The 15,146-nt window shown below is 29.2% G+C and overlaps 1 protein-coding gene and 2 non-coding genes across 6 annotated transcripts in view; 2 read left to right on the plus strand and 1 right to left on the minus strand.

The window, feature by feature from the left end:
• LOC126848122 (neurexin-1) overlaps nt 1–15,146 on the plus strand; it is a 203,450-nt gene that overhangs the window by 150,869 nt on the left and 37,435 nt on the right. For all 4 annotated transcript variants that reach the window (XM_050588724.1, XM_050588726.1, XM_050588728.1 and 1 more), the window contains 6 exons: nt 2,532–2,639; nt 3,882–4,074; nt 6,824–7,015; nt 8,168–8,311; nt 8,646–8,863; nt 12,119–12,227. In XM_050588724.1, coding sequence (XP_050444681.1) covers nt 2,532–2,639; nt 3,882–4,074; nt 6,824–7,015; nt 8,168–8,311; nt 8,646–8,863; nt 12,119–12,227 — 964 coding nt within the window. The remainder of the gene's footprint in view (nt 1–2,531; nt 2,640–3,881; nt 4,075–6,823; nt 7,016–8,167; nt 8,312–8,645; nt 8,864–12,118; nt 12,228–15,146) is intronic.
• LOC126848519 (U5 spliceosomal RNA) lies at nt 127–246 on the plus strand. The gene has a single exon (XR_007687271.1). It is a non-coding gene; the product is annotated as a U5 spliceosomal RNA (small nuclear RNA).
• Trnas-cga (transfer RNA serine (anticodon CGA)) lies at nt 7,498–7,579 on the minus strand. The gene has a single exon. It is a non-coding gene; the product is annotated as a tRNA-Ser (tRNA).

The raw sequence follows: 15,146 nt of genomic DNA on the forward strand, positions 1-15,146 counted from the left end.
CTGGTTGAGAGTCGAAACGAATGTTAGTTTCGTACATGGTCGATAGATGTCTAATCTAGTCGTAGCACTTTTCGTAAGTAAAATTCAGTCTTCTTGATATATAAGGAACGTTGTGAACTTTACTCATCACTCTGATTTCCCTTCAATGCACGAATAACTCTTTCGCCTTTTACTAAAGATTTCCGTGGAGGGGAATACTCAATGAGTCTTTGACAATTTTTTGAAGTACCTGGCGAAAGCTAGGTCATAAGTCAATTCAAAGTTAATTTATTTAGGAAAGTATCTCGTATGATATTTAAAAGTGTTTTCTCACGCAACAAGGATTTTAGGCAATTTGAGATTTTCAGAGACACTTTCGCATTTATTTTCTGCATATCATTATGATCGGTATGATTGCGATGATACACTCGATCTGTCATCCTCGCGATTGCTTATACTGAACTTTATTGGAGCTGAGGAGATAGAGAAGAAGTATGAGCTCTACAACGAAGAGGATCCATTCCGTCTGATGCTGATTCATAGCGGTTAGACGTGCCCTGCATTATTCAGAGAGCGCACCTGATCGTATAACGTCATGCGACTTTAAATATGGTTGCACCACTTTTGACTGTCAAAGCGGGATAATGCGGCGCGTCATATACTTTTCTCTCAGTTGCATCGATGGCTAGCAAAATCGAATAAAGGAGATGCGGCAGGATGCATAGGATTTACGCGAAAAAACGAGGCGAATTTATAGCCAGTATATTTCACTATTTACATATCTGACTTGTTTCTCTTTCCATTGAAATATGACGCGCTCTTAGCGAGATCGTTATAATTTATGGTTTCACAAAAAGGAATCCACATTAAATCATTATATATATATATATATTACAAGATTAATTTTGAAATTTTGTGGTATTACTTGCATGCCCAATGAGATAAAAGATATAAAATAAAAATAAAATAAGAATAAATATTTTCTTCTTTATTGAATTTAACTGATAAATTTGCCGAGAGACTAAAATGCTTATTAACCAAAATTTTTACATGCTACAAAAATTATTTAATAAAATAATCACGGATTATAATTTGTTTAAATTATTGAGAAAAATGAGGTATAATTCTTTTTCCAATTTTCATACATGAGAAGAATTGAATATGTTAAAGAAAATAGCATTAAAATTTTAACGAATAAAAAGACGATTAGAATAAAATAGAAAGACGAAAAGTAATAAAAGCAAACGAGGGTGCCTTCGTTTAAATTTGGATGCAGAGTTCATTTTCGCGAGTGAGCGTGAAAATGGCTATACCCGTCACCCAATATATTGAACGTAACCCACTATTTCGACCAACCATTTCCGGTTTTTGCACGATGCAGTTCATGCAGAATACGACGAATTTTTTTCTCGTTGCCTCCGATTTTGTAGGTATATTCTGTATTATATGTATATGTATATATATATATATATATATATATATATATATATATATATATATCCACTCGCTTTGTGAAGCTGCGGCAGCAATACGTGAATTTCTCGGATTTTTCTCCACGCATGTTTGTCAACGTTCTATTATTTCGCAAATTGTGCAGAATAAGTTTCATACTTCCAGCGTATATTTTTGCAAAAAATATATATATTTTTTTTTGTCTTTTATTGTATAAATGGGGGATGCACGTCCTATCGCATTGTTGATTCTTTAAACAATTGTTAACAAATATTGCATAAAAAAATATTTGAAATATTTTGTTGCGTGGAGTATAAAAAAACATTCTTGTTAGTCATGATCGATGAAGGAAAGAGACTATCGCATTCGATAAAAGTATAAAACGGGGCAAATAATTTCAAAACTATTTGAAAAATTGAAGGTAATATATTGGGAAAAATATTTTATCGAAACAATTTTTTACATTTTGCATAAATATCTAAAGGTACGTATAAATACGTGTATAAGTGTGTGTGTTTGGTATGTATGAATGTATAGCGATTAATTGTTAGTAGTAATTTATATATAAAAATATTAGATATTATATCTATCGATGTTAATATAAATAATATATAGAAATTATTGTAATTTTTTGCTTCAAAAGTCATAGCCCGAGCTGCAAAACTTTTGAAAAGCTTACCATATTGTATATATGTATCGGGATTTTATATGTATAAGTTATCCAAGTTTATAAACAATAATAAATTCAAAATGGCGATTATCTTAAAAGACCTTAAGAGAAAATTTCAGATGTCGATTCGGCAGCACTTCAAATGAGAAGATAAATAAATTCGCAAGTCGCCGCATCATATTAATGCGATTTTCCGCCGCCGCTTATGCCCAAACGAGTGATCTGATTCTTTCAAGCACTTCATGATGAATGGCGAATTCGTAAGATTGCACGTAGAGATTGCGGATGCTGAGCACGACGAGGCTAGCTCGTCCATTCTTCTCGAGGACGACGCGGCTTCTTCCATTTCGCTCTTTCTCGTCGCTTTTTTTTTTTTCCTCTTTAGGCCCTGAAGCGACGTCGTAAGAACCATCTGTCTCGTTTGTTTCAGGTTCTACCACCCTGGAAAGCCGCCAAGTCCGGAAGTATATCCTTCAAAATTCGTACCAACGAAGCCAACGGACTGATCATGTATAGCCGTAGCGGAGCGCATACGAGAGTACGCATTTTTTATTTATTCCTTCTTTTTAATTATGACATTTCGACAGCTGTTGTAACAATTAATTTGAGAATAATCAAATAAGTAACAAATAAAAAAACTTTTTTTGTATACATTCACTAAGTTGAAGAGTAAATTTTTGCATGTAAAAAGAGGTATATTCCAAAAGAGCTTTAGAGACAATAAAATCGAATGTGGCTGCCAAAGCGAGATTACGCGTCTGTACAATTATTGGCTGCTGAAAACGTTTTTCGAAATAACAAGCCGCTTTTGTCCCAAAACTCATTCCAGCCGCGGTTGCACACTCGACTGACGGTAATTTAATTATCGATGCACAATTCCATCCTCCTATGACACTCCGACGATCGATGAGTTCTGATGGTCAGCGACCTTCATGCCTGAATTTTACGATTATTTAATATTTTGAGACATTCTTTTATCATTTTATATAAATAACTTTTAATATGTTACCTAATTGTTTTATCAAAAAATATATACGAGTCACACTTTTTGAAAATTATAGAATTTTTTCTCTTAATTAAGCTAATGAAAATAGACTGACGCAAGAAATAATATTTCAATAATCATGAGTTGTAAATAAAACATCTTTTTATGTTATCGTGGAACAAATCTATATTAACTAATATATTAAGTGTCATTCAAATATGTCATTATTTTTTATTCTTTTTAATTATACATTTTTTAAAATAATTGTCACCTTTATTACAAAAATGTAAAGAATTATGTGAGTTTCGATCTAAATTATTTAACAAATTATAAATGTTGTTTATCAAAGTTAAATCTCTTTTATTACTTGATAAACCTGGATTGCCACGATATATCTTCATTTATTCGTAATCCTATTAATAACAATGATACGCCGACATGCGATAATACATCTTCATCTATCTACCTGTAGCATCAGAAATTCAATAAATTGCGACAATGAGATTTTCTTTATTTTATATATGGATAAAAAATCTCTCCTTATACTCAGCTATAATTCCCTAAATATATAAAAACAAAATCCGTTAATATAAATATATTTTCTTTCTATATACATATTTTAAATATAGTTTGTCGAATATAATTCCACAAATAAAAATCATAATTAAAAATTTAATAAACATTAAAAATTATATAAGAACATTTTAAAAAGGCGTGCACACGGAAACAATTTATTTTACATTAATAGCAATGCTGTAAATATATATAGGCGGTTTATTTCTTTATTTATTGCAGCAAGATCTATTTGCCTTCGAAATTCTTGGCGGACATCTTTATCTACACGCCGATCTCGGAAGTGGTCCCGTTAAAGTAAGATCGTCAAAGACACGTATCGATGATGGCGTTTGGCACGATGTTGCCCTAAGAAGAGTCGAAAGGGATGGTCGAGTCACTGTAGATGGTAATACAGCCGATTTTCGTACGCCAGGTAACGTAATGTTTTTTTTGCTGACATGACTTTTTTCTCAAAGTGTTTTTATTGAAATCGTGTAATTCAACAAAAATTAAAATAATTTTTTTTATCAATTAACGGATTATTGCGATAAATATTTATTGTAGTCTTATAAATGAACAAGATTGTAATTTTAGTTAATATTTAAATTTGATCTCAAAATAATTAATTTATTCTTTACGCATGTGTATGTATAATTTATTGATAGATATATAATTAAAATAAAATATAATAATAATTAAATATAAAATAGAAATGTAAATTTTTTTTTCAAGCATATATGTTGCATGTATGTTGCAATTTCGTGATGTAACTTCATTATATTCTGCAGGAAGAAAGTTTCTCATATTGGTATTCTCACTTATCTTTCATTATATAATATCTTTTAAAATTATATAAAATTATATAAATAAATATAAAATTAAAATTATATAAAATTATATAAATTTTAAAATTATATAATTATATACATCTGCTTTTTTGCGTAAAAGAAATATTTAATATTTTTCTTCAAACACAAACTTGGCAATTCGATGCCTATTGTAATTGTATGCGTATACATACACACACACAATGACGATTTTTCAAAAAGAACTATCTCACCCCTTATACACATTAAATGTCTAACCCAACCTGGCAGATAAGTGTCCTCGAGCGTGTAACACTGAATTATGAGCGGCTCGGTCCGCTCAGTTCGCCGTTTACGTCGTTAGACCGCGATGTCCAGAATTTACTCACTACACCGTGGTTAAGTGATAAAGCACTACGTATGTACGGCCGCAAACACGCGAACGATACCGGCAAAAAAACGGCAAAAAGAATTTCATTGAGACAGCGAGGGTCCATATATCCTTTTGCAGATAACGGTGACTTAGATTGTTCAAGATGTTATTACAGTATTTATTGCTCCGATTTTTTTTTTTTGTAAAGAAGAGATAGAATCTAATTCATATCCGAGTTGTTATAAACAGATGCACGTATAATATCAGAATAATAAAATAAAAAATAATTGCATCGATAAAATAAAAATATTTGATTTGAGAGAAGATATTTTAATTGTTTTAATATAAATACTGATTAATTTTTTAATTATTAAAATAACAATAGAGACAAGAATATTTTCCTTGTCCTTATGATATATATGAAGCATACACGCACACATGCACTCTGTAGTGCGTTTTTGCAATCCTCTAATAACGTCAAAGTGTTTTTTGCTAATCCGACTCTCTGAAGCAAAAAATTAATTAACTGACTATAAATTATTAACCGCGCTGCATAGGATAATGGTAACTTCTTTCTCTCGGAAATTCTCCGAACGAAGGACTAACTTATCCGCTTTCCTGTTAATTCTGCCGCTCATCAGCAACTTCCTCTCCGTACATGTACACCTACTTTTTTCTCTCCTAATTTTTTTGTGCGAGATAACAGATTATTTAACTATATTCTACATTCTTGTATTAATCTAAGTATTAAAAATTAAATTTAATAATTCATTATTATACATTTAAAATAATTTTTTTAATTGAATGCAGTTATAAAATCAATATTTATTAATCGAATTTGTTCGTATGTCAATCATTTATTTATTTATTAACTGTTTTATATACTGTCTCATTTATTAAATTGTAACGCATTGTAACTTGCATTGGTTTTTATTTTTTAAATTTTTCCAAAATATGATATAAATTTTTTTATCTCATTCTATCTATTAGTCTGCTATCTGTCTGTTTCTTGTCCGCTATTCTGATTTCTTTCTCTTCTCTCTCGTCGAGTATTCACGAGATAAATTTGCAACTTTAATTGAACTATCACACAAGCGTTTTCACCTTACCACGATCGCAGTCTGTCGCGGTTAGTCGAATTATACGGATGGTTAATTTTCCAACAAAACTCGCCTTTGAAACCTACCAACGTAGCTTGGAACAATTTAGTCCTTGCGCTCTTGTGTAATAAAACCACGGTGCAAATAACGCGCATCATTGCCAGATGCAAAAAAAAAATTTCAAATCCCACATTCCCTTGAAATAATTTATTTAAAAAAATTTTAAATCCCACATTCCCTTGAAATAATTTGTTTATCTGTGTATATAAACTAAAAATAATAAAATAAATTCCCAAGAAAGAGAAGGCTGTACGTATATATAATTTTCTAAGAAAAAACATAATAAAAAAACATAATAAAAGAATCCAGAATTATGGATATACATTTCCGAAGATGATTTACACGCAAAAATAAAAAAGAAATTTAGTCGTAGGATAACATTTTTGTATAAAATAATATAAATCTGTTATATTTATCTATATTCCGCTCTCTCTTCTCTCAACTATTTTTTATTAAATAAAAAACTAGTTTTTAAAAAAGTTTTAATATATTATGGAATATTAAAGTATATCGAAATCCATTTTCAAGCGGATAATATTGGGAAATATTGGAACACTCAGTTGATCTACAATGAAAAAAGTTTTTAACCGACATTAATTACACAGTATTTATACATACATATACCAACATGTATATAATACTTCCTCGTTTATCAAACGCTAACATTAATTAAATTTCTGCGTCACACTCTAAAATTTCTTTATTAACATAATCGATTATAGAAAATTATTAAAATTTTTTTACGTGCTTAATTTTTTTATACATATTTATACGTTCAGATAAAATAATTTTGATTTATGATACAATTTTTAATTTAATATATATTAATAATTTTATTAACAGGTGATTCCACGCAATTAGACTTGGATGGTTTGTTATATATCGGTGGTGTGGGTGCACCATTCGCGCCCTTAACAGTTCCGCCGGTTCTATGGACGGGCGCCCTTCGACAGGGCTATGTGGGCTGCATGAGAGACCTCGTTATTAATGGGCATCCGGTAGATATCGCAGGATATGCGCAACAACAAGATTCCGGTAAGAGATTTAAATTTTAAACAATTATTTGTAAAACGATAAAGCCGTATTTAAAAAAACTGTCACCGTCACATAAGAATAATGATTTTTAATTATTATAAAAAATAAAAAAAAAAAATAAAAAATATATGTGATCGCATTTCCGAATTGTAATATAACAATATAATGTTATTATATGTACGTATTGTTATATAATTTCAATTACAAACATATAAATCTTTATAAATTAATATTTAATTTAACATAATATTTTGATAAAATTTATAGATCTCTCTCTAAAGTAACATAATTAAAAGTGACAATTACATTGTCGCTAACGTTTGTTGGAAAAAAATATTTTTTTAATTTGCCTGATATAAACATGTTTGTTAACTATTTATTTATTTATTTATAAAAACCACCAGCGGCTTTTCATATTATTGGTATTGATATACAGAAGAAACGGAGGTACGATTTTTCAATGCTGTAAATAAAAAATAATACGCTGCGGACAGGATTCGAACCTGTGCGGGCATAGCCCATCAGATTTCGAGTCTGACTCCTTAACCACTCGGACACCGCAGCTTACAGACGCTCCCTCTTATCTGAATCAACTTCTTGCATGGTACAATTCACCCTGTCTAAATAAAGTATTAAATATGATAAATTTTATTCTTTCATAATTGTCATATAAAATAAATATATGTATACGTAGAGAAAATATTTGAATTTATAATTTATTTAGAAATAAACAAAATGTCAATAAATAAATGCTATATAATAAAAAATGAAATTATTATTTAATCAAAATAATGTAACATGCGATAATATATAATATGAAAAATAATTATTTACGTAATTCTCATATACATTTTTTAGAAATTTTATTTATTTTTATTTAGCAAGTGTTTTAAAAAAATTTTAGAATATAAATTATAAATTGTTTTACCACTTTCTGCCATTGTTGTTTAAATGCACCTTCTTTATTTGACGCAAAATTTGAACAAGCAATTAATTAACAATTACTAATAATTTATATTTGATTTTTATTTAAGATTGTTTAATTAAACCGATAATAACTGCATTACAATAATAATTATGATAATAGTTTCAGTTATTTCACTTTCTTGCATTGGCAATATATTATGCGATTATATTTATGTATGCACACAGGTGCAGTGAGACCTGCATGTCACATTCAACCCCCACATTGCCCTTCGCAACCGTGTATGCACGGTGGCCATTGTCTCGAAGGGTGGAATCGATTTCACTGTGATTGTACCAGCACACCTTTCACAGGACCTACTTGTGGCAAAGGTAAATATATGTATATATAATTTGTAATCAAATACATATATACGAACTGCTTTTAGCTTTCTTTCGAGAAGAATTAGTATTTCTACATTTGAAAATTAAGAAATAACCCAATATATTTTGTAATAATTTTATTTTATACTTTAAATATTTTATATTATAAAAATAAAATATATCTATTTTGTGTGTGTGATTTCTTTTTTTTTACTTGTCATACACTATTAATCTTAGAATAATTTTTCAAAATAATCCTACATATTTCTCAAGGAACTTGAATATATGTTTTATTTTTTGTTAATAAATAATATACTATTGTATAATTATACACGTATCGCAGATGCGTCGACACTACATTTGAACGGCACGCAGCAAATGACGGCACTGATGCCGGAAGAATCCAGAACACAGGCGGAAGAAGTCATCATACGGTTCAAGACGACTAGACCACGCGGCCTTCTATTAGCGACAAGCTTGGAGAACAGCGCCGATCGTTTGCAAATTTATTTAGATGAGGGCAAAGCACAGATGCTAATTCATATCGGAGATCGAGAAAAGGTAAGTTTGCGAAATATTCGAATCTCATTATTCAACAATAGTGGATAAAGTAATGAAAATGGGTTTGAGTGATCACAAAGATAAACATTTACATTTCAACTCGGAATAACGTGTAAAATGTATGATGAAATTATTTAACAGATATCACGAAATGTGAAGAGATTTCGAAAATAATTTTGACGATTGAGAACTTTTAAAAATTAATTATTGTTTTAACTTTTTCACACTTTTCCGATATTATTTGACTATCCTAAACGTCAATTTAACGTGACATCAAATCAAAAAATATTGCCAGATTTTACCCTTTTTGCATATACGTTATTCTTTGTTAAACGCTATTTAAACAAATAATATTGCAAATAAGGACGTGTTGTCGTAAAAGGGCAAGATATTGGATTTAGCTTGGATAAATTCGATCTACTTAATGTCCACGAATACCCGCTCAGAAGTTAAAGGACCGAGTAGTTTCGCGAAGATTTACATTCCTGAGAAGCATCTTCGACGTCGCTCTAGTACGTAGTAGTTGACGTAGATGGTTCTTTCGATGATTGCGAACGACGTCATGACATTAACTTAATACGTCACTCGCAGGAACATCCGCCAAGTAAATGGCTGGCGGCTCTCGTCTTCATGTAACGGACTGTTCGTTCCGAAACGGAAACGTTGGACGCGTAAAGCGTATTTTCGGCAATTACTTGCGAAATAAGATAATGCGCAATAATTTTTTTTTTTTTTTTTTGCATTGTTATATTAACTCTTTCGACAACACGATATTAAAAAAAAAATTAATTTCACTTACAATATTCAAAAAAAATTTTGTGAAGTGGAATCGAATAGACTTGACATGTAACGTAAATATTCCAAGTATCTTATAAATACTGTCAGTTTTTTGAGAACGTATATTGTTGATTATAGTATAATTTTTAATAATCTATTTTTTATGCTATAATAAATTTACATAATATTACATCATCGCGACATAATTCATCTCGAATGTGTTATTGCGAATCTTCGTGAGTTTATTAAGAATCGATAAGAATGCTCTTCTCCAAGGTCGCAAAGAGCGTTTCCGTGCTGCTCCATCGATCGTTTTCCCGGGAGCCAAATGCATTTCTGAATGCATCTCGCAACCCCTCGTTCACGCAATCCCCGACACCATCCCTCCCCTTCTATCGCCCACATTCGTACGTGGAAATACATAAGCAATTTTGCAATCGCGACGTTTCCGGTCGAATGAATGGTAAATCGCACGGTTCGATTTTGCAGCTATCTCATTAGATGGTGCGTGAATATACATTTTATCTTTTTCTCTTCCTTTCCTCGCACATTGACATTTACGAATACATTTAATTCTCGCAAAAGCATTACGTTTGTCATTAATTTTTTGTCTAATAAGTAAGTAAATTTTAAATACTTAAAAATAAAATCTTTGTGAAAATAAAAAGATATAAAAGAAAAAAAATTTAATTATGCATCTACACTATTATATTATTGTGATTTGAAAATATATGTACGTAATTAATATAAAATTTCTATTACATATATTTAATTATGATTTCGCAATTCAAGATGTGCTTAAAATTTCGGATATATTTTGTTCTTGAATTATAAATTATCTGAGATACTTTAAGAATAACTAGTCATGGAAAGCATTAATACGTAGCGAGCGTTGCATTGTTGTCATATTAAGCTCTCAGATATTGCATCAAGCGGCTGTAGCAACCTGAATTAACAATCTTGAGTCGAAGTCGCTTGTAACTCTCGTACGCTCGCGAATAAGTAACCAGATGTACACGTATACGCATATAAGAGCGAAGGTACAAAGCGCGCAATAATTTACGGTAATGTTTCAATCTCTGTACCTACACGGAGTCGTTAATTGGGCGGAATAATTGATATGATAACGCGGCAAGCTTGATGATTAGTCTACGGAAAACCAGATTTCCCCAAAGTTCCTACAAAGTTTGAGAGCGTTTCTATCATTTGCTTCTGATTTTCTCAAACACATCGAAATCGTCCACACAATTTTCAGTAATTTATTAATTCTTTTAACTGTTGCGAGTAAATATTAAAGATTATATTTAATAATTTTAATAAATATGTCAAAAGATGCGACAAAAAAAGAAAAAATTTTTAATATTTTTAATTTTATATATGTACATGTATATAAACCTTATAAAAATTTTATAATAAATATTAAATAATGTATAAAACGTTTTATAATAATTTTTAATATTTTATTTTCATAAAAATTATTATATTATAATAATTTTTCTTTTATTTATACTAGCTTTTTATCAATACTTTTATATTTAGATATTGCATAATTTTACATAATATTACATTTTATATTACATAAAAATTTTCTAAAGTTAAATTTATATTTTCAGGATAACTTGACTTTGATTTAAATAACATTTGGAATGTTCAGAGAAAAGCGTGAAAAATAGTATGATAAAAATACTATTCAATTTATCAAGCCAATTTATATCAAGCATAATTTTACTAACAGAGACTTTGACGCAGTTGAAATTGATTTTTCTTTAAAAAAAATTTAATCAATTTTTTTTTTTAATTTATATATTGAGTATAAGAAACATATTTAGCCATTGATGACGCAAATTGCACGATGACGCAAGTTGCAATCAGTATTTGCAATAATAATATTCAATCCGGCAATAGCAGCGATGCATAGATGACGTTAGATGACAAACGCATGTCAGGTGCTACACAACGCATGATATCGTATGTTGCAATGGAAACTGTGTCAGATAGTGACGAGTTGCTTGGATTTATGAAGCTTGGCCGAATGGCAGACATCTCATAGAGATGGTTTATCGATATAGCTTTAAAGCTATTGCGACACGTTGATGACGTTGCTGTAAAATGCGATAAAATATCGAGACTCAGTGCAAATATATCGATCGATTTCGTTTCAGCGTTTAAACTTTAGAAAATAAAAAAAAGATTTTTTTAGGAAAATTAAATTTTTTTTGAAAATTTAAAATTACTTTAAATATTTTTTTTCTTTAAATCAGAAATAGAAAATTTAAAAAAAAATGATTTTTTGAGGAGAAATAAATTTTTGGGGGAATTTTAAAATTATTTCAAATATTTTCTCTTCAGAATTTTCCAAGATATGGAATTGTTATGCGCGGCTGTAAACTCTTTGCTTTATATAATATTTATAGTTATTATAGATGTTTATCACAGCCGGCATTCTGCGACAAACTAATCGATACTTTTCAATTTCAGTTATTGGTAGCTGGACAGGGTCTTAATGATGACATGTGGCATACACTGAGGTTCTCCAGACGGTCCAATTCGCTCAAATTCCAGGTCGACGACGAAGCACCCATACGAGGTGTGTACATTTAAAATTAATTACTAAAATAAAATAATAAAACATATAAAAATTATTATAACCGCTAAATACTTTTTTACTTATAAGCATTTAGCAGTTACAGTTTTTATTCATATCTTTTTTTTCTAAATGTAATATTTTCGTAAATTGACTTTTTTAACGCTCGTAATTAAATATCGTGTATGCGAGCGTCATTGTTGAAAAGATTTCATGATACGAAACTTTATGTGATAATTAAACGTAACATGCAAAACAACGAATTGGACGATAATCAAATAGAAAGGAAATTAAATAGAAAGAAAATTAAATAAAAGGAAAGACCGGTTAATTTAGACACGAACTGCATTATTAACTTGACGGAAATGAAATGCCATTGGACGTGTAAAGTGCAGCAAATTGTACGTCGGTACCAGATGCAAAACAGTTGATTGGTTTTGTGCAGCAGCGGTGGAAGTGGCGTCATCGATCGCAAAATATAAGGAACATTCAGAGGGGGAAAACAAATCTATTTCAGAACGTCAACGAGAAAAAGAAAGAAAGAAAAAATAAATGCCAAAAGCACATGTACATTTCTTATTAAATTCAAAAAATCATTACGTTAGATATTAAGATCAAGAAACGGGAATATCTTAAAATTCTGATTTTTTATTTCCTTATATTACATCCAGTGTTTTATTTTTATTATATGTAATATTCCAGAATCGAAGGCTTTAAACGATTTATAATTGCGTGAGAAAATTATTCATAAATTTTCATGTCGCTAATATTATATTACAATATGCAATGTATTATCTTGATATATATTTATGTATATTTTTTATTTATTTAAATATGTGTTCTTTTGTATTACATGACACACAAAATTATAAATAAAACTTTCTTTCGAATTTTGTCGCAAAATAGATCGTTTAAAGTGATCTTTCCCAAAATATTAAAAAACAATAATAAATTATCTTTTCTCTTAGAAGAGAGAATGGGGGAGGGAGAGGGGGAGCAAATGCAATTATGTATAAAATGACCACACCAATGATAGCGATAAACCTAAACGACTCTCTTATATGCATGTTTAGAATATCGATATACTTTGCTTTTACGGTAATCAATAAACCTTTTTCCTGTACTAAAGCTTTTACACGCGGCTAAAAATCGTACTATAATTAAACCTGAATTCGTAATGTGCATAAAAGCGAACGATGCTTGGAGAAAATTAGAAAGAGGTTTCTACATTATCTTCCCGCGAAGCAATATTTATTGATCCCTTTCAAGAAGAAATTTTCTTATTACTTGAAAACAACGAATTATATAAACATAAAGCAGTGGAGATACATACTTTAGCAAAATGTGTTATGAAAGCCTACTATTTATTATAATTTCTAATTTTTCAAAATTGTATTTCTTTTTAAAACTAAGAAAATCGAAAAATATAATTTTTAATTAAATATCTATTTCTAAAAAATTTAATTTTTATTTGCAATTATTCTTAATATAAAAACTAAATGCTTTACTATATTTACAAGAGGAAACTTAATTCATAATTGTCTAAAGAATATGTAATTTAAAAGAAATGCGTTCAATAAGAAATATAATTACGTATAAAATAAGTTTGCTGTTGACAAGTTAATTAAAAAATTGTTTATATTGATATATTTTATACAAATTTCGAGAAGAGAAATTTTCCTCTTATGATGCTCTTACGATGTTTCTTGATGCGAAGACATTTTGCAGGTCGCATCGATTGTATCGATTCGAAGAGACCTTATACATCGTATGCATGTGCACGTTTGAACTTCTCGCTACAAGACGAGAGATCGCGCGAGGGAGCAATATCGTATTTCAAAATCCCTATTTAGCATAAATATCTGGTCGCGACCTCGGAAATTTTGCGGCGAAAGTCGAAATGAGAGAGAAGTCGAGAAGAAATACATAGAGATATGAGAATGGAAAAATAATAAAAATGAAGGCAAAGATAGAAGTATTTACGTTTAACAGTGTTTGATGTTCTCATAAATGTCATTAATTATCGTGTAAAATTATATAGCGATACTGAATGCAGAGAAAATCGTCGATATTGATAGAATACATATAGCTCTAAAAAATGTTATCTATATAAAAAAAATTTTGCTATGTAGAGTCAAATTATTATATGTATAATAATTCAATCTAATTTGTAATTAGTATATTACTCCATGCTTGTCTCTAATCCCATAATTGTGAGCAAATTACAATTAAATTGGATGAAAATTTTGAAATCTCGACACGCCATACATCCAAGTCTTGTATCCAAGAAAACAACTACTATCCGTAAAAAATTATAATAAAATAATTATTTATAAAAAATTATTTTCTGTTGTTAAATATTTAGCGCACTATATAATATATATATATATATATATATATATATATATATATATATATATATATACAAAATATTCTATTATTCTTTTTTAAAATTTTGCATGAATTATTAAATCAATTATGTAATTAAATATGTAATTATTAATTATTGAACAGTTTATATATATACTACAATTATATAATTAATTATTAATTATTAAACGATTAATGCATCAGAACTTTTTTTTGCTTGTATCACTCGGTGCTGTAATTTGTATATTATTATGTTTCTTTTAATTTTATAACATTAACAAATAATATTTAAATTGCCAAAAATTTTAAAGAATGATTCGAGATATATTCAAACATTATTAAAAAAAATAAGATAATTATTATTGATAGAAAATAATGAAACAATAATTTCTATTTTAATAAGTTAATTAATAAATTAATTAATAAAAAAATTTCTATTTTAATAAATCTCACAAAGTACTTTGATAAATTGTCTTGATACATTTACAAATTTTCAATCATGGGGACTAATTAATCGCGCAGATTGATAATCTTTAATTATACTCGAAAGAA

This window comes from Cataglyphis hispanica, chromosome 3, assembly GCF_021464435.1.
Source record: "Cataglyphis hispanica isolate Lineage 1 chromosome 3, ULB_Chis1_1.0, whole genome shotgun sequence".
Lineage (NCBI taxonomy): Eukaryota > Metazoa > Arthropoda > Insecta > Hymenoptera > Formicidae > Cataglyphis > Cataglyphis hispanica.